The sequence below is a fragment of the Narcine bancroftii genome, chromosome 9 (assembly GCF_036971445.1).
Source record: "Narcine bancroftii isolate sNarBan1 chromosome 9, sNarBan1.hap1, whole genome shotgun sequence".
NCBI lineage: Eukaryota > Metazoa > Chordata > Chondrichthyes > Torpediniformes > Narcinidae > Narcine > Narcine bancroftii.
Window position 1 is genome coordinate 95,438,772 of NC_091477.1, and position 20,693 is coordinate 95,459,464.

The window sequence follows — 20,693 nt, forward strand, 5'->3', positions numbered from 1 at the left end:
AAATTTGATTGATCAAAACCATTATTTTAAAAATCTCCATCAATGCTCTTTTCGGCCTTCCCTGTTTCAAGGAGAAGACTAGCTTGCCCATTCTTTCCACAAAATTGTTGTTCCTCATTCCTGATCACAGGAACTCAGAATCTTTAGCCACTGCTATAATTTTGCTATGGTCCTTATAAAGAATTAGCATACCTTCTTTGCTTTAGTCTTCCATGATTTATAACGGTTGTCATATGTTTTTATTGGCTTTCTCAGCCTGCCTGTTCAGATAATCCCAAGTTATGAGGCTATGGCATTCTGAGAAAATGGTCTGTATCAAAAAGTTGAAACAAAATACATTGAGTTTATTTAAATATTTATTATTTTTCCCTGATTTTATTTTTGTAATCATTTGTGTTTTCAGCAAGCGTGCATTTCCATTGCCCAAACTGCCACAACACAGAGGTGATCTCACTGTTTCTGGACCTCCTTCAAAATTGTACCAACTGTGAAGTTATTTTCCCTAGTTCTTCCTAACAGAATGTATCACTTTGCATTTTTCTGCATTAAATTTCAAACCAGTCAAATATCAACCCCATTTATCCATGTGTTACAGTTGGCATATCAGTTAACCCAATGCCTTTACAGCGCCCGCAATCAGGACCAGGGTTCGAATCCCGTGTTGTCTTTAAGGAGTTTGTACATTCACCCTCTGTCTGTATGAGATTTCCCCAGGGGCTCTGATTTCCTCCCATGGTTCGAAACGTACATTGGGTTGCACGTTAATTGGGTATATATTGGGCGGCATGAACTCGTGGTCTGAAATGGTTTGTTATCATGCTGTATGTCTAAAAAAATTACAACATTTTCATTTTTGCTACATTTTAAGATGCAGTATTATTTCTATACTTTGCAATTATATACTTTAAACTAGTTCAGGTTTAATTATGAATAGCATTTATTCCAACAAAAGCATCAGTAAAATAGGATTTTATATTTCCTTTTATTGTGAAATAAAAGCGTTCACTACTACTTTCTAATCCTTATCTTTACACCCTGGGGGCATAATTTTGCTAACATCTTTTTGTGGTAGCTTGCCAAATTAATTTTGAAAGTCCATTTAACCATAATACCTTTTCCTGTAACATTAACACATTCATGTGGACTTTTAATTTATTTACCTGTACCTTTTCAAATGGCAGGAAATGTCCTGAATTCTAGTCTCCAACGATTTCCTCAAAACTAATGATCACCAAATTGACTTGCACTTGCCTTTTGTGCTTTCTTTGAACAAAATTGCAATGCTTTCAATAGTCTGATGTCACCTTTGTATCCAAGAAAGATTGTAAATTATATTCCCGCCCAGGAATTTCAATCCTTTCCTCAGGAATTTAAAGTGCATGCCATTCCATCAGGTGGGTTTCTTACTTTTCACTAGATCCTATTTATTTTTGTCCATTTAATTCTCATGTTTACTTTATTGTTACAGTTAATTCTATACTCTACAGATAGATGCAAAATAGTCACAACTTCCTCCATTTAGTTATCTATCTTATTTTATTATCTTGCATTCCAAGTTGCATTGCTTGCTGTTCCTTTATATTAATTCTGCAGGTTCAGTTCCAGAATTCCATTCTTGCTAAATGACCAAGAAAATTGTCTTGCAATTTTCAGGAATTATTCCCATATTTGTCTATATTAATGTGTAATTTTTGCCTCTTCCTGTAATTTTCCACTATTTTCTTCTCATAATCTGGTGGCCTTTGGCACACAAGTCATGTCATATCTTTTTGTTGCTCATTTCAAACCAATGCCTTAATTCTTCAATTCCAACATCTTCCATTGCCTTCATAATTTCTTTGCTTTATTCCTTCTATATCTTTCCTGAATATCTGGTACAGTACTTAGACACATTTGGTTGCCAATTCTCTTGTGCCTTGTATTATCACCATCTTACCATTATCCCTGTAGCAAGTTGTGCCTTCAGCTTCTAAATTTCTTTTTGCCATGTTCTTTATGTTTTTGTCCATGCTCTACAGTTGGAAATTACTTTGACTTTGCTCATTTGCTGATCCCAATTTTTAAAAGTATCAAGAGAATTTTACCTATGAGTGGTGACAAAAGTGAAAAGAAATCAGAAATATAAATTTGAATAGAATTCAAAGAATTTCAAGAAAAAAAAACCTGACTTTGTTTCAGCATTGCTGTGTACCTCGCATCCAATCATTTCTTAAAAACACAGTCAGCAGCATTTATGGCCAGTCCACACGGAGAAGATCACATATTAATCTGTAAATATCTGGAGAAAATATTGTCCTTTTATTTTTATTTTTAGTGTGATTCTTTCATGATCTGAAAATCCAAATTTATTCCTCCCACAGAGACCCAAATCAACCAGTTCCTCAGGATACCAAATTTATCCACACTAAGCCAAACCGTTTTGAAGAGGTTGCCTGGTCAAGATATTCTCAGAAAGATCAACTCTACCTACACATTGGATTGAAACCACGTGTTAAAGAGCATTATAGAGCTAATAAAGTCAACTTGTGGTTGGAGCTGGTTCCTCATTTACATAGTTTGAATGACATTTCCCAGTATACTTCTACAACAACTAAAGTCCCATCTGAAATTACACACAGACCAACAAAGAAGTGGCCAGTTACCACCAAACGTCCTGTGACATCTGTCTTTCCTACTGTCAAACAAGATGACCAGAAGCATTCAGCGGGTCCTTTCTTGGTTGATCAAAGAGACTATTCAACAGAGTTAAGCGTTACCATTGCTGTAGGAGCTTCCTTATTGTTTCTAAATATCCTTGCCTTTGCAGCATTGTATTATAAGAAGGATAAAAGGAGACATGATGTTCATAGAAGATGCAGCCCTCAGCGTAACACCACCAATGACCTAACTCATGCACAAGAAGAAGAAATTATGTCCCTACAGATGAAGCACACTGACCTTGACCACGAATGTGATTCCATCCATCCACACGAGGTTGTTCTGCGGACAGCCTGTCCTCCGGATTATACATTAGCCATGAGGCGATCACCAGATGATATACCTTTAATGACACCGAAGACCATTACAATGATTCCAAACACCATACCTGGAATGCAGCCTCTCCACACATTCAACACATTCACTGGAGGACAAAACAACACGCTTCCACATCCTCATCCCCATTCACATTCAACAACTAGGGTATAGCCAGGGAAAGATTAGAAGAAAACAAGAGCTCAAAAAAGTGTGAGATTGCTAGTGAAGATCATATTTAAATTGGTGTTCATTGTGCATGACCATTACTAAATAACAAGAGGAAACAATCTGTGGTAATTGCCTCCAGTCCAGATAAAAGGCAAGAAAGATGGACCATGTGATCAATTTTAAATGGCAATATTTTGCAGTTATCTTGGGAAAGAAGTATTTTTCTCTGAAGACTTTGAATTATGCGTTCTGCTTTGGTGCCAAAATCAATGTTGTCCAGTAAGGCATGTATGGGACTCATGGAGAAGGATTTCAAACATAACATTGAAGACCGCACAAATGCACAAGGAGCAAATTCCTCGAAAGAAACAAATTCTGTCTATTTTCTTTTTGGAACAATGCAATTGTTCAAATTTGCATATGAAATATACATTAAGTACATACCGTGGAATTTTCTGTAGAGTATTCATGCACAAGAATATGACTGCTTTCTTTCAATAAGACAGACGAATAAACCAGTTACTGCCATGAACAGCTTTTTGCAACACAATTTCGGCAAACATGCGACATGACATTTTTAGCATGATACGCATGATTATTTATCTGCTTGGTGACTGTGCTGCTCAGTAAAGCTGTGATGAGAACATACTTTGCTTCCCCGTTCAAATTAATATGAAACTTGCTTCCTTCATCAAATGATAACTTGAGGAAGAATTTGATGTAAATGCAAACAATACGTTCTTGGTAGTTTCAATAAAACAGATCAAAGAAAGTAGTTTTGTACAAAAATGTGCTAGAATAATTGTTGAAGTAAACACAGTCATAAATTCTCAAAAAGGGAATTTCCAGTGTGGTAATTTTTCTTCATCAAAATTTCACCCATTTCCTAACATTATTTAGTGCCATCTTACCGAATAGATCTGCAGTAAGGGAATCTTGTTTGCTGTCATTGAAAAGTATCCTTGAAGTGGGTGACAGCAGTATGCTCATTCTAAAAATTTGCTATTGGGAAGTGAGGGTCCATCCCAAAATATATAAAGGTTTATGTAAAGATTGTCAAAGTTAGTTTTATTAATGAACAAGTTGATCAGATTTTCTCAGAATGCAAATACAATGGGAAGATTATTGTTTTCTCTTGTAATCCAGAATAATCAAGTTAGTTAGCTATTCTGCAATAGCAATGGCATAAAATATATGACAAAATAGAAGAATATTATCAAACATCTATTTTTCAATTAGCAATGTGAATTGAAAGTTTACATCCTGCTCAATATAATGTTATCATGTCACATTGATTGGATATCAGACCACTGCCACTTTTAGGAGGATTTTAAAATTGACAGAGGAGATTAGCCAAATTATTTTTATTTTTTGTTGTACGAATGACTTTCAACAATTAATTTTGTTTTGCATGATGAAAAGCACTTTTTCTTTGACTAAAAGCACATTGAAGTAACGTTCATTTTTGCTCCATTTTAAAATAATAATTGTGGGTATCTTTGAACTACAGTCATTGTCTTACTCCTGAACATCTGCAACAGATTTCATATAGTTTGTCATAAATCATACCAATGAAACCAATTAAATAAATTAGTGCTGCATATATATTTGTTGTTTGTTAAACTATTTTCTAATGAATTAAAGTATCAGAATTGATTTGGAATTGTTTCAGTGAAGAAAGCTTCTGATTTCTAATCATCTGGATGAAGTGAGTAATTGGAATAAATATGTCCAAATAATTTAGGAATTTGTGAGGCAATTTGTAAAGTAATGGATAATGCTCACTAAATTATTGGATACAGAGTTAAAAAATAATACTTTTGAGTTTTATGGTTTCCCTAGATTCTGAATAGTTAATTAATTCTCATATAAAGGTTTGAGATTTGAAAGGCAGTTATTTAGTAAATTCCATACATGATATTTTTTCAGAAAGGTGCCCTTGGATTTATTTTTTTGCAATTGGTTTTCCTTTGGTAACAACATGCTGAGTTGACTTGAAATACGTTTAAAATTAAGAAAGAGAAATATTCTTTATTGTGCTGTGCTTTCTGTGAATGATTTATCTTGGAATTGCTGTAATTTTATTGCACATTGCTTTTATTGTGTTGAATATTAAAAATGTGTAGTACAGTACTATTTGCTAATAGACATTAGAACTGTAGTCATCTGTAAAAATATTTTTTTTATATTTTGTATTTTGTTCACAAACAAGTTCCTTTCAGTTTTTTCTCAAGGAATCTCCACGATGAGAAATCTCCATATTTTGTAAATATTTGAAAATGAGCATTTTTGCTCTGAGAGCTACTAGTGACATTATCTGTAAAATATATGTAGAAGGTTTTAAAAATTGTTCATAGTTGAAGGCATGCAGAACAGCACTAGTTGCAATTCCTTTTACTTTCAGTATGGACATGCTATTTATGAAATCAAACAATGATATTTGTCCTGGAAGGGTTGGAATGGGAATGAATACTGACAAAGTTTGAAATGTTTTAATCTAATTTTATAACTTCCTACCTTGTTAATTTTGTTTTCTTTTTGCATTTAATTACAAGAAATTATTATGAACAAACTGAATTTATGACATATTGCAGCTTTAGTCATTGTAAGAAAGCAGAATATGAGATTTATTGTGTGTATTTCACATGGATATTGTGATACATTGAGGGAAATTAAAATAATAAGGCTGTTAAAAGTGCCCTGACACTCCTTTGTTGCTTGTAAACTGTTTCTCCTGTGCTGTTCGAGGTAATTTTCCCTTTTCATTTTCCTGTGATAAGTTGTATATGAGTATTGCAACTTAATGTAAGCAGCATTAGATAGTTTGAATGAATGATTTTTGTTGTGGAACATTTGCCAAAAAACATTTGATTATTGAAGTGCACAAAAATCATTTGTTCAGGATCTTTTCACAACCTCAGAATAATACACAGCCTGTATGTGTTTAAAATCAAAGGTTTTGTTTTAACACATCCAATGATTTTTGTCATCAAACATTTCCCTGCTCTTTGTCACAAGCAGATACAACCATTTTATCTTACTTGCAAAAGCTTAATAGCCTCAAATGACTGTAAAATTTGTGTCTGGATAACCATGACTTTAGAATTTCTTAATATCATTAATAAATATCATATTTTTTAACTTGTCCAGGCTGTTTTTCATTGTTAACTAATCTCTTGCTATATGTGACTGGAGACCCTGCTGGATATTTTATCAGGCCAAATTATTTTCCAGAATTTAAACTAAAGATTTTTTTTAAATTTAGAATATGTCCTCTTTAGAATGCAATAAATCCCTCCGAAATTTTGTCTCTCTCTCAAACATGGCAATTTCCACAAGAGTCAATGTTGATCCTCACAACCTGATGTTTTGCACCGGGTTGTGCACCATGATGTTGCACCATGAATGTTGTGCTCAGTCAGAAGACAAGTCCAGACAGCAAATATCAGCAGCCTATTTGATTATGGAATGAATCATTGCTGACTAAAATCTTTCTCTCCCCACCCGCCCCCCCCCCCCCCCCCCCCCCACCATATACGCACGCTCACAAAAAATTACTAATGACAGCCATTGGTTTTCAAGATTGTAAACCCTGGTTAGGTTTGTAGCATTTGTGCTGCCAATAGGACTAGGATCAAATTGGTATTTTTCCTGATCAGATTAGCTCAATTTGGTTCACCATCAAACAGAATTCCAATCGATCTCTCTCCCTCTCTCCTCCCCCCCACCTCTCTCTCTCTCTCTCTCTCTCTCTCTCTCTCACACACACACACACACACACACACACACACACACACACACATTCTTAGTTTCTCTATCTCTAACATTTGCTCTATCTGCTTCTCTGCTCCTTCTTTCTCTCTCTCTCTCTCTTTCACACACACACACACACACACACACACACACACACACTTAGTTTCTCTATCTCTAACATTTGCTCTATCTGCTTCTCTGCTCCTTCTCTCTCTCTCTCTCTCTCTCTCTCTCTCTCTCTCTCTCTCTCTCTCTCTCTCTTGAAAGTAAATTGGTCACAATCTACAAAACTGATTGGGAGTCTTAATCAGAGAGTTCACTGAGGATAAATCTCTGGAGAATATTACTTAGGGACAGCAAACTAGTGGTATTTTAATATGGAATTAAAATGCATAATTGGAACAGCATAGCAATCATTTTATTCTAACTTCCAGGTTCTCTAATTGTTACACACTCTGGATGACTCAATTTTTCCTTTCCATGGAAGTCGAGGGAAGTTCTTTACATTGTACTTCTCAGCTGAAGTGCATGTTGACTGAATTCAAGCAGCAGATTAAAAAAATGCACAAATTCCCAATCATGCTTTGAATAACTCAACTATAAGAGCACATAATAAAACAATTTTTTTTACATAAAAAATGTTATTGTGTATCCAGTAGTCCTATAAATTGATGTCTTTGCTAATGCTACCGAGTCTGATAAACAGTGCAGTTTAAAACTCTGTACCGTCTTATACTGTCAGTTTACGGTGTTTATATCTGTAAATAGTTTTATTATTGTAGAAATAAAATTTCTAAAAACAATAATTTGAAGCATCATCTTTTGATTAATTGTGCAATGCCTGTCCCTATACCACCTCTTTCACCATTGTCCAGGATCCACCATCCAATCTCATCCTTGCATCTTGTGCCTGTGGTATGGCCTCCTCTACATCACCAAGAGCAGGTGTAGATGAGGCAATCACTTTGCTTAACACTTGAGCTCTGACCATATCAGCTCTCTTCAGCTCCTGGTTGTTTGCCATTTCAACACACCTTCCCATTCCCATAATGACTTATCTGTCCTCATCCTTTATCACTGCAGAGTAAGGTCAAACACAAACTGAAAGAAAAGGATCTGATACTCAACATGGACAACAATGGTATGATAAATTAATTTTTGAATTCAGGTAACCAGTACTAACTGAGTTCCCTTCTTTCTCCTTTTAATCTAACTGGTTTGTCTCATCTTCCTCCACCATTCATTCCAACACCATCCAGGGCCCCTCTTCCCAAATTTCTTTCCTGCCCCCCACCTGGTTCCATCGGCCCATCAAACACATAACCCATTGATTCCATCTCCAACTCCACTGGTTCAATTTCCCCACCATCCCTCTCTTATCTGACTTTCCTCACTTGATGCTTGCAGAATCTACAGCCTGTTGTTGTCTCCACATCACTTTCCAACCTCTGTCTCTACCTTCATCCTCCACTCCATTCACCTGGCTCCATCTGCTTAGCTAGTTCCACCTATTGCCAGTCAGATCCTGCCTTGCCCTCCCCCTGTCCACTCTCCATGGCTATCTCCCCTCTACACTCTCAGTACTGAAGCAAGATCTTGACCTGAAATGTCATCTATTCCTTTGTCTCTACATAATTTCCTTGACTCAGTGTTCCTCTAGCAATTTGTTTTAAGCTCCTAAAAAGCTTCACCACAGTGCCACCCAGGAATGACTGTGGTGCTCTCTACACAAAAATACATTATATGTGTAACTAATTTAAGAATTGAGAATTAAATTCTCAGCTGGTTTAGGTCTATAAAAATATATGTTCTTTTTTGAGTGGATGTGCTTCTAAAGCTCATCTGATCTTTTCCTTAAGTGCAGAACAGATATTCCACCACCTTTTAAAAAAAATGGCTCTGTGGCAGCATGCCACTAGGCAGGCGAACCGGCCCCACTTGTAATCCAAGCGGCGGGGCAGCTGGCAAAAATGGCGCCATCGGGGGTTTTTCCCTTCTTCTCAGCACCGGGCTCAGAAGCCCACGCTGGGGGACCACGTGATGCCTGAGTGATGTCAGCGACCCCAGCGCAGTTCTCAGCCAGGTCCAGGCTGGGAGTATAAGTCCAGCCCGGCAGCCAGCAATAAACCAGTTTTTCTGCTCACTGAGCTCAACCCGTCTGGTTGTGTGTTCTTTCAGTAGCAGGGTATCTGCCGCTACAGTTCCATACCACTTCTGTTCAGAACAATTGCCAGCAAATGATTTGTTGTCATAATCTGATCAATGACTCTTAAATGATAACAGCTCCAAGAATTTGACTTGATACAATAATTAATAACTATCCAGCAGCTGCTAACAGCTGCCAATCTCTAAACTGGTTATAAATGTTCATTGTTCACAATGCAAGTTTGAATGGCCGCATGTTCTCTTAATGTTTGTCTGTGTGATACATGTCCTTGATACTGGATGGTGGCACTTCAGATTCTCTATCAAATATCATTACTGTCGCAGATGTTGCATGGATTTCAGATATTAATTGGTGGACTATTTCTTCATTGTACTGCGCCAGTGATTCAGTATGGAAGGCACAACACTGCATCTAGCAATGGTTGTGATTTTTAACCTTTGTGATTCTTTTTTTTTGAACATTCTCTTTTTGATTTTCCAAAACTTGCCCAAATCCAAAACAACAATACAATCTTTCTCAACAATGATATATTACATTCAGAATCCATTTCCCCTCCCCCCAACCCCTCTCCCTTCCCTCCCATACTCTAATACCACAAGGAAAAGAGTATGTAAATGAAATAAACAAAAAGAACCAAAAATCTATAGAGTCACAGACTCTTAAAGGAACCAAATATAAACCCAAAATAACATAAAGTAAAATGAAAAAGACATAAAACAAGAACACGTCATCTGCGCAATGACACACTTCATTTATCTAATTCTAAATCATCCCACTATTAGTACATATTGTTACCTTTCTTCTATTTAGAAGGGGTGAAACTATACCCTAACAAATGTGTCATATTTTCTCTTTAAATTGTATGTGATTTTCTCCAGGGAAATATAACTCTGTATCTCCGTATTCCATCATGTAATGTTTAGCTGGGAGTCGAACTTCCATGTGACTACTATACACTTCCTGGCTATCAACAAAACGACCTTCACAAACTGAATTTGGTATCTGGACAGTTTAAAACTCATATCCATAATGTTTCACAGAAAGTAAAACTCCAGATCCTGTGGAAAATCCACTTTAGTAAGTTTTTTCAGAATGTCTCCCAGGTCCTCCCAGAAGGATCTCACTTTTGTACACGGCCAGGTTGAGTGGATAAAAGTTCCAATCTCCACACCACATCTAAAACACAATTTCTGAAGTTTCTGGATTGGATTTATATAGTTTTTGTGATGTGAGGTAACCTTTGCGATTCTTCGCTAATTCAGCTCAACTGCAGTTTGATTTTCATGTTTTCTGGTATTGGTGTAGGAGATATGAAATGGAGTGAAGGAGGACTGGATGTTAATACAGCACATTTCACACCTTCAGTACTTCACAAATCACCTCACATCTAAATAAGTACTCCTAATAAGGTGTATTCACTTCTGTGTAGACAGTAGAGCTGGACACAATGAGGACCGATTTTAAAAATAGAGAAAACTGACAAGTGCAAGCTGTGCTTGGGAAATCTACTAAATTGATACCTTGCAGTACAGAGTGATAACAGCAAATTGATGACTATATGGTAAAAATTCACCGGCAAATTGTGAGTAAATCGCACGGAACATATCAGTTATCAAACGGAAATATAATCTTACTTTCCTACTATAGAATATTGCTGTAAAACTCAAGTTCATGCAGTTAACAATCCATCAGTTAAGTGAGTCTTAGAATTTAGGGTTTTCCAGTTCTAACGTTCTTAGAATTTTCTGAAGCATGGCACTTTCTCTCTCTGCAGTATTTCTATCATTTTCTGCACAGTTTTGGATGTAAAACATTCTAAATTATAGTTAAGGGTATTTCTTAAACTATATATTGGAGAGACCTCAGCCAATACACAAAGTAAGATGATTCTAAGGGGGGGGGGGTGGAAACAGTCTGAGAAAATGAAAACTAAAAATAATCAGAATAATTAATTATCTCCAGGTGAATAAAATTGAAATAAACAAAATATAAATACAACAATGCACAACATTAAAACATATACTGATCAAAAATAATTGAATAATAATTTGAAGGGGCACTGGTAATATTTATATATGCAAAGAATATAAACGAAAATTAATATATGAAATAAGATGGGAGGCTTGCAATAAAATGATGGGACAGCAAAGGCAAATTGCTTGAAAACAAAGCAATTTGCAACACTTTGTGGATATTTCCTGGAGTTAATTTTAAAGGCTTTTTTGATCTCGCAACAGCAGTGAGTTAAACAACTATGTATGATTGTCTGACCAGAGTGGGAAGAAGAAGCAGAGAGCACAGGAATCCACATGGGATATGCAGAATCCAAGGTTTAGTGCTGAATATTGATAAAGATGATGATTATTTTGAGATAGTGCAATCCAGAACACATCCAAGGGGAATGAATGTACACTAATACAAAGCGAAGTCCAGAAATGCAATGATTGCAGTGATCTGTTGGCGGGGGAGAGAGAACTAATACTCTATATATGCTAAATAATTCAATTTTAAAGAGCGAAAAGCATACATAAATCTTTGAAAGTTCAGGGGTGAATACTCAAAAATCAGTTTTAAAGCATATATTAGATTCTTGGCTTTATTAATTAAGACCAGCAACAAGTGCAAGAAAGTTATTGCTAAACCAGTGGTTCTCAACCATTTTTTTCCACTCACATACCACCTTAAGCGATCCCTTACTAATCACAAAGCACTTGTGGCATTGGGATTACCTAAAGTAGTATGTGAGTGGAAAGTAAAAGGTTGAGAACCATTGTGCTAAACCCTTGTAAGAATTTGCTGTCAATCCAGAGGTACCTCACATTCAGAACAAAGTGAAAGAGATGGAGAAAATATAAACACAATTTTATCAATCATTCAAAGATATAGGAGAATCTTGTTTTTTTCAAAGGCAAGAAAATTAAGGGTGAATTTGATGCAGTAGTCTGAGTCATTGGGTGATGAGGAATCCTGTTATAACTTGGATTGCGCTGTCTGAAAAGATATTCATTGGAATATCTTCCATTGCTACTGGCCAGTGATGTTTGATCTAACATGCCCCTGCTGTCGGTGCCCCTGACCTCAACCTTGCCTACGCAGCATAGGGGCTGTCTCGATACAAGCCTCCTGTAGTATTCACAAGACTACCTTTACTGCAAAGACGGCCCAAACATCAAGCTCACCAATTGTTTAAATTTCAGTGTTATTGATTGTGAATGCTTTTGATGATCATAAATATTGACCTTAAATAGGACCTGTAGAACAATCATTGTATCCTTAAAATACATTTAAAATACTAAAATGCTAAATTAATTGAAAGAAGTAGCATTTTTAAAAAGCTACATAAACCTTGGGCCTGGAAGCTCAATTTTACATTTATTTGAATGAGGACTGTTTAACTTGAGTCAGCTGCAATCCGGTGCAAGCTCAGTGGGCAGGCTTCTTAGTTTAAGAGCTGTGAAGCCCACAGAGGATGACACCGCTCGACTGACTGGGAGTCCATTCGTGCAGCGGCACCAGCCTTACATGATAATGATAATGAGTTCATTGTTATACATATGATACAATGTACAAATGCACAGAAACTTTTAATTGCAGATTTTGTAAAGAAAAAAAGCAACTATGAGCGTACACCTTAAATTAGAAAGATAATAATTGAAATAGATAGATATTAAATATTTACATGTACCATAGTGGAAGAAAAAAAGAGGGACTAACTAAATGATTTCACCAGAGAGCTCATGGAGACACAATGAGCCAAATAGGCTTCTTGAGCGCTGTAACCTTCCATGAGTCCTTGATGTTATTTGTGGAATAATTGTTCCCCAAATTATTGAGGAATTAATGCCTTCATCATTCATATGACCAGGAAGATTATCCTTTATTTTGACTTGTATAGACAGCTGTCTGTCCAGACTAAAATTCCAGTCTCGGTTTTGCGCTTAGTGCTGATGCCCCAGTGTTTCACTGAGAAAAGATTATTGCCATCTAAAACCCAAGATAAGGACAGAAAATGCTGAGGATACTCGACAGGTCAAAATAAATTACGGTGAAGGTTTCAGCAGAATGACCAATCGTCAGCATAGCAATGAACTGAAACTGATAATTGACCTGAAACTTTAACCACAGTTGGTACTTGAACTGCTCTGTGTCTCCAGCATTTTCTGATTTCATTGCAGATTTTCAGCATCTGCTATTTTTTTCATTCACCTAGTTACAAGAATTGATCATTGATTTCTACCTTGATACACCAAATATGATCAATAAGTTCTGCGACACAGCAACCAGCTTCTGAGAACATAGAACATGGAACACTACAGCACAGTACAGGCCCTTCAGCCATTAATGTTGTGATGACATGTATATTCCTACTACAAAAAAGTCAACTCCTTCCTACCACATTACACTCTATTTTTCTTTCATCCATGTGTCTCTTATATGCCTCTAATGTTTCAGCCTTCACCACCATTCCTGGAAAGGCATTCCAGGCACTCACAACTCTGTGTAAAAAAAAACTTACCCCTGATGTCTCCACTAAACTTCCCTCCTTTCACTTTGTACAGATGACCTCTGCTACTCCTACCCTTGGAAAAAGGTGCTAGCTGTCTACCTTTTCTGTGCCTTTCAGAATATTGTAGACCTCTATTGTCACCTCCCTTCTTTCTTCTCTCCAAAGAGAAAGGACCTATCTTTTAACCTTGCCTTATAAGACTTATTTTCTAATCCAGGCAACATCCTGGTAAATCTCCTCCACACCATTTCCATAGCTTCCATAATCCTATAATGAGGAGAACCAGAACAGATCACAGTATTCTAAGTATGATCCCACCAGAGATTTGTAGAATTGCAACATGACCTCTTGACTCATGAACTCGATCCCCCCAATTAATGAAGCCCAGCATCCCATAGGCTTTCTTAACTATCTTGTGCAGCAACCTTGAGAGGTGTATGGATTTGGACCCCAAGGTCACTCTGTTCTTCCAAACTGTTAAGGATCCGACCATTAACCCTGTACTCAGCCTTTAGGTTTGACCTTCCAAAATGTATCAACTCAAACTTACTCAGATTGAACTGCATCTGCCACTTTTCCACCCAACTCTGCATTCTATCTATATTCTTTTGTAACCTACAACAACCTTCAACAGTATCCATAACTCTTCCAATCTTCGTATCATCCGCAAACTTCCTGACCTATCCTTCCGCTTCTTCATCTAAGTCTTTATAAAAATCACAAAGAGATCCTTGAATAAATTTTCCTCAAATTAGCAAAGGTATGACCTCTAGCGAAGCCTCTCTCTAACCTTGTTGTGAACATGGAATTTCTGTCCAACCTGTTTAGAAGGATTCAGGCAGCTTCATCCATAAACCTCAAAGGCTCATGTTCCTGATGTGTGCTTTGACTCTTCATCATTTCTTTAGCTCCAGCAACACAGTATTGTTAACTTCAGGATCTTGCAGAAAACAACTGTAATGGATTCAATATCAAGGTTAACATTCAACCAATCAGAATGCTATATTATTTTGAGTATGGAGACCACACCTGTTATATAATCAACCTGAACCCTTTCCACTTGTATAAAAGAAATGACCAAGAATTAAAAGCATCCAAAAAAAAAAGTCAATTAAATCAGGTCTTCAAATTACAGAATTCTAGAAATTCAGAGCATTTTTTTGCAAATAAGGCATAAACTGAATGGGGCAATTAAGGTGAACAAAAACATAAATTAATAAGAATACTTTGTCAAAAAATATCATGGAGTCATAGAACTCATAAACAGGGCTGTCAGTGACAAGTAACTGACCAACCCATACATTTTTGAGATGTTGAGGGAAACTAGGGCACCTAGATGAAACCCAGGGTCATATGGAGGTATGAAACTCCATACAGATAACACTCAGTTAGGATTGAAACCAGATCTACCGAGCCATGCATGGTATCATCCATTCAATGAAAATTTTAATGAACTTAAAAGTTTAATCACTCTATATGATTTTTTTTCTTTTTTTTATGGAAATAAGCTTTAGCCAGCATTGTGGAAAATTCTAACAAATCTGCAGACAGCATAGAAAAATGACAACTGGCCAGAGTGAAATTTAAGCTGGATTTCTCTACACTATTGGTTCTCAAACTCTTTCTTTCCACTCACATACCATAAAGTATTCCCTATGCCATAGGTGTTCTGTGAGTAATAAGGAATTGCTTAAGGTGGCATGTGGGTGGAAAGAAAAAGTTTCAAAATCACTGTTTTAATCGTACCTAATTGGCTTGTTATGTGCACAGCTTCATAACTCCAAAGGAAATGGGCCAATGACCATTTTCTCAAGCAAAATATTTCAGTAAAAATTGGGTCTAGAGCAGTGATTCTCAACCTTCCCTTCCTATTCAGATACCAACTTAAGCAATCCTTTACTAATCACAGAGCACTTATGGCATAGGGATTACTTAAAGTGGTATGTGAGTGGAAAGAAAAAGGTTGAGAACCACTGCTCTACATATTGTTCAGCAGACCAGGTAGATGACTGGAATGTGAGTTAAGTCAATTGATATATATTTAAATAATCTTGAACTCATTCCTCACAAAGTCTTGAATATTTAATCTACTGAATTGTAAAATGTAGATGTAACTTTTTCTTCCTACTTTTAATGCATCTATACTTATAGAACTGGTTCAATCTCCTTCCACTCTGGTAAAGCATAGTCATTTCTCCATGTACAGTGGTTTCCAGCTTACCTCAGAATTTTTCCACTCTGGTAGTCTTTGGTAATTTTGGGTATGTGAATGGACAAGAAAGGAGAGAGGTTCACAAGCCTGAACCTTCATTAAGAGGGAGACCTGAATGTGAGTGCCTCAGACCAAGTTGCTCATTGTAGCATTACTTTTTGGGAATACTGTAAACAACTCAGAAGCTTCTTTTTTCTTCCCCTAAATTTGTAGCAAACAGGCATCCAGCACATTTGTGTATTGTAGCTGCAGACTTTCTTGTTCAAATCCATCTGCTGATTCGGCTGGTACAAGTGCACATGGAGAATTTTCTCCTTTAACAGACTAAGGTCTGTTCATCTGAAGTGTATCTGTAAGTCAACTAAATCCAGACAGACAGTCCCAGCATAGCAGATTCCTTTGCAGGAGTAAGTATGGGATGATATTGCACATGAGCAGCAGAGAGACAAATGTGCTTTGTTGCATATGTCTGCTGATTCCTCAACTCCAGCTGTTGGAACTGATAAGTCCTCATGCATATTCCTATCAGTCAGCACAACTTAAATATATCGTGTTAAAATATGAACCATAGGACATTACAGCATAGAAACAGGCCCTTCAGCCCCTCTAGTCTGTACCAATCCATTTTCTTGCCAATTTCACTGACCTACACCCAGTCCATAGCCCTCCATACTCTCCCATCTTTGAACCTGTGCAAATTCTTCTTAAATGTTAAAATTGAACCTGCATTCACCACTTCAGCTGGCAACTCATTCCACACTCTCACCACTCTCTGTGTAAAGAAGTTCCCCTAAACTTTTCCCCTTTCACCCTTAAACCATGTCCTTTGGTTTGTATCCCATCTACCCTCAGTGGAAAAAACCTACCTACATTTACTTTATCTATCCACTTCATAATTTTAAATACTGTACCTCTATCAAATCTCCCCTCGTTCTTCTATGCTCCAGGAAAAAAAAGAGAAGAAAAAAATGATGTTAGCATTCATTTGCAAAAACAGAAAAAGGATAAAAAGTTAAAATTTCAAGTATTGCCCTTCAATAAAATATGTTATCTGATCTTCTGAATGCTCGAAGTTTTTTGCTTTTGTTCCAGAATTCAATTTTCTGCAATAAGACTTTTGCGAAAGGATTGGGTCTTGGTTAAACATAAAAAGACTTATTTCCCATATTCTAGAAAGTTGTTCAGATTAAAGCTTGGACTTATTTTGTTCATTAACATTGCTGCAAATTCTGCTATTTTCAGAATTCCAAATCTGCATAGGAGCTATTTAACCCAAGATAATGAATCTTGAATATACTATATTGCACTGGTTATTAGGTATGTTGTGATATTCTTTTGATGAAAGTAGATTCTGTCTCTCCTGTTGAAACCAAAAACTTAATCATGTCGATAAATAAGCATTTGATAGAGCAACACTTGATTGTCTCATTTAAATATTTTGATGATAATTCCTTTGGAAAAACAAATATTACAAGGTTGAAATACTGGCGATAAAAGCAAAATTAAGGTAACTTTGGGCAAAAGAAGATTCTGAATTCTAAATCATAGATGACATGAAAACATTTCACAGAAATACTGAATATTAGTAGCACAGATGAAGACCATTCAGCTCATTTAATCTATGCTGACTCCATGTAAGGACAAACCAGTCAGTTCCACTCCCTATTCCTCTCTCCAAACCCCAGCAAATTCATCTCTTTCAGATACATGTCCAGATGCCTACTGAATGCTCTATTATTCAATCTGTTTCTATTCCTATACCTAGCTATACATTGCAGAGTTTGATTCCTCACTAAATGAAATAGATTTTCTTCATGTCACTTTTGTTTCTTCATTGCATGCCCCTTTCTGCCAAAGGAAATAGTTTCTCTCTATCATTTTCTTTCACAAGAGCAGCACTTCATATTTTGCCTGGTTTGTCCACAAGAGAGTTCCTTTAACAAATTCATGCTGCTTTTTGCAATCAATCCACATTTATCCGACTGACTGTTAATTCTGTTCCTGGTTATTATTTCAAGACTTTTTTTTTAACTCAGAGATTAAACTAATAGATTTGTAGTAGTTGGTTGCATCCCAACACCCATTTTTAAACTGGGGTGAAATGTGTAAGTACAATTTATATATGCACCAAAAAACGTTCTTGTCACAGCTGAACATGGAAAAAAAAATCTACAATAGTATTAAATTTCCCATGTAAGGAAAGAGATAATAAAAGATAGATAAATAAATATTCATAGTTACAGCTACTGAAAGAAAAAATAGTGGCTTTTCAATAATGCAGACAAATCTTTTTATAGGCTGGAATAGTTTATGAATAGGGTAAAAAGGGGTAGCTGTTGATAGCTGTTGGATAAAATCTCTTCATGAACCTTGAGGTGCTAAATTTCAAAGTTCTATACCCTCCCTGACCAGAGTGATGGGGGCCCTTTATGATGTTGGATGTCTTCTTGAGGCAGGGACTCAAGTAGATGTCTGCAATAGATCTGGCTGTTTTCAGCCTTCTGCATTCCTGAACACTCAAATTTCCAAATCAGGCTTCATGCAACCAATTAGTGGCTAGGCACGCTGGCTGGGGTGGACACTTTCCAAAGACTCACCCTCCTCATGGTCTTTTCACATCAGTGTCAGAACCTTGGAGCACAGGGGAATGTGGGGGCTGTTGAAGGAGCATCATTATTGTCCCTTTTGAAATGAGCAGAGAAGGCATTGAACTCATTTGGAGGAGTTGTAATGCAAGTAATGGAACTACCTTGTTTCATCTGCTGAACATCTGTCTTGGTCTCTGGTTTGGTACAGAATTTTGCTTTTACATTTACAATGGCCTTCTGGAGGTTGTACCTGTCTGCCTGCACATCCTCCAATTTCTGTGCTCCCTTGTGCATGGCACAGAGGCCAATCTGGGGATTATTTTGAGGTTCCACTTCTTATTTTCCCTCACTCCTCTTAAACTGTCTGCAGAATATGAACCCTTTTGAACCTCTGTCAATGGCACTGGTATGGGTTATTCCCACTGCTGCTAACTGTCCCCTCCAGAACTGGTCCATAATACTCTTAAATCTGGTCCAAGGATCCAGTAAAAAATGCAAATAAAACAGTAAATTGCATTTCTCTAGTATTTCATCAGTGTAGAATAGAAGCTTCCATATGTGAGTTGTCCTGGCAAAAGAGAATACAAGATTTCAGCACATTGACTGTTACAGTATTTTAAAGTGACTTTAAGGAAGTCCGAGAGAGGATAAAAATATGAAATTGATTTTTTTCTGCTTTGACTCTATCCCTGCTCTTTGAATAATCTTGTGCTTGTGACTTATAATGCTCCCCCTTTCATCTCTCTCCCCCCCACTGTCTTTATTCAGGCTACTTGATCTTTTTTTTTTACTTGCTGTATCACAAGCTTCCATTTCTTACTTGCAGTTTTAATCTGTCCGTCTTTTTGATTCATGTCCTGGCTGCCTCCAGCTCCTGTCACTTTCAGCTTTATGATTTTTAAGTTAGGTTTACCTGATCGTTCGGCTGGAAGGATGTTGGTTATAGAAAAAGGATCAATATGAGCAATCCAGAAGATTAGAGAAAGAATGTAAGAAATTCATGTGTAAAGCAGTGGAAGAGACAGTGGAAATTGATTTTTTAAAATGAAAACAAAACAAGAAAATCCAATCAAAAGTCATCAGAATTATTCAATTGCTGTTAGATATCTTTTAATCAGCCTGTGGAAGGAGCTGGTCATTGTTTTTTTCATCTGCAAAAATCATGGAGGTCCATACCCAAGAAGGTGCACCCCTGCTTTTCAGCAGACTATGAGGGTTGCGGGTTCCAGGGATCAAGTGGGCAGCAGTAGTGGGAGAAAACCCCACTCTTCACTGAAAAGGAGAAGTCTGGGTGATGAACCTACAGGCAAGTTGTCTTCAGCAGTAGACCAGCAAAGGCTCAGCAGCTGGATGATTCACGTGGGTTGTGGGTTGCTGGAATTTCACTTGTCAAAACCAGGTATTCGGACAGGGATTCATGAGGGTGCCAATGGCAGGAAGGGCTCCTGAATGGCCTCAAGTATTAACAGTTTCTTGATCATGTTGGAGGTTCAGAACTAGAAGCTCAAGTTCATTGCTGGAGGAGATAGGAGGCCGTGCAGCTGCAGAGGTGGTGGGAGTGCAGAAGGCATATCCACGGACACTTGGCGCCTCTAAAGAGATGCTTGCTTGCTTCTCGTTCTCTTATTGGTGGGGGTGCTCGACTACTGGTGACTCTTTGTGTACGTTATGGCAAGAAAAATCTGATAAATGTTATTTATTGGAACAAGAAATGCTGCTAACACTGGTACACAAAAATGGTGGAGAAACTCAGCAGGTTTCGCAGCTTCCTTCGGAGGTAAGGATGTACAACTGACATTTCAGACCTGAGCCTTTCGTTAAGGTATGAACAAAAAGCAGGCAGGTGTTTGAATAAAAAGTTGGGGGTTGAGGGGAGGAGCACAAGGCAACACCCAAGAGGCCAGAAGTGGTTATGGGTAAGAGAGCAGGAAAGAAAAGCTGAGAATTGATCAAGGGTGGGGGTAGGGAGCTCTGTGACTGCAGAGCTGGAGGAAAAAAGACAGAGGGATTGGGGAGAGGAAGAGACAGGAGGTGGAAGAAAGGATACAGGAATAGGGAGCAAGAGAAATAGGGGAGTGTGGCTGATGGAAACTGGAGAAGTTGAAGTTGGAGGGTGCCCAGATGGAATACAAGTTGTTGTTCCTCCAATGTGCATCTGGTCCGAGTTGCGCAATGCATGATACCGTGGACAGATGGGTCGGCATGGGAACCGGGCGGGAAATTGAAATGGTTGCCTCTAAGAGATCCCCTCTACTACAGTGGACCGAACAACTGCGTTCAATG

The 20,693-nt window shown here is 37.3% G+C and overlaps 1 protein-coding gene and 1 long non-coding RNA gene across 2 annotated transcripts in view; one reads left to right on the forward strand and one right to left on the reverse strand.

The window, feature by feature from the left end:
- nlgn1 (neuroligin 1) overlaps window positions 1-4,532 on the forward strand; it is a 437,869-nt gene extending 433,337 nt beyond the window's left edge. Inside the window, exon 10 of the mRNA XM_069896960.1 lies at window positions 2,361-4,532. Coding sequence (XP_069753061.1) covers window positions 2,361-3,186 — 826 coding nt within the window. The 3' untranslated portion in view covers window positions 3,187-4,532. The remainder of the gene's footprint in view (window positions 1-2,360) is intronic.
- The window catches only part of LOC138742484 (uncharacterized), a 60,649-nt gene that overhangs the window by 726 nt on the left and 39,230 nt on the right, over window positions 1-20,693 (reverse strand). Inside the window, exons 3-5 of the long non-coding RNA XR_011344205.1 lie at window positions 2,938-3,040; window positions 1,937-2,084; window positions 193-310 (exon numbers count right to left, since the gene is read on the reverse strand). This is a non-coding gene — a long non-coding RNA (uncharacterized lncRNA). The remainder of the gene's footprint in view (window positions 1-192; window positions 311-1,936; window positions 2,085-2,937; window positions 3,041-20,693) is intronic.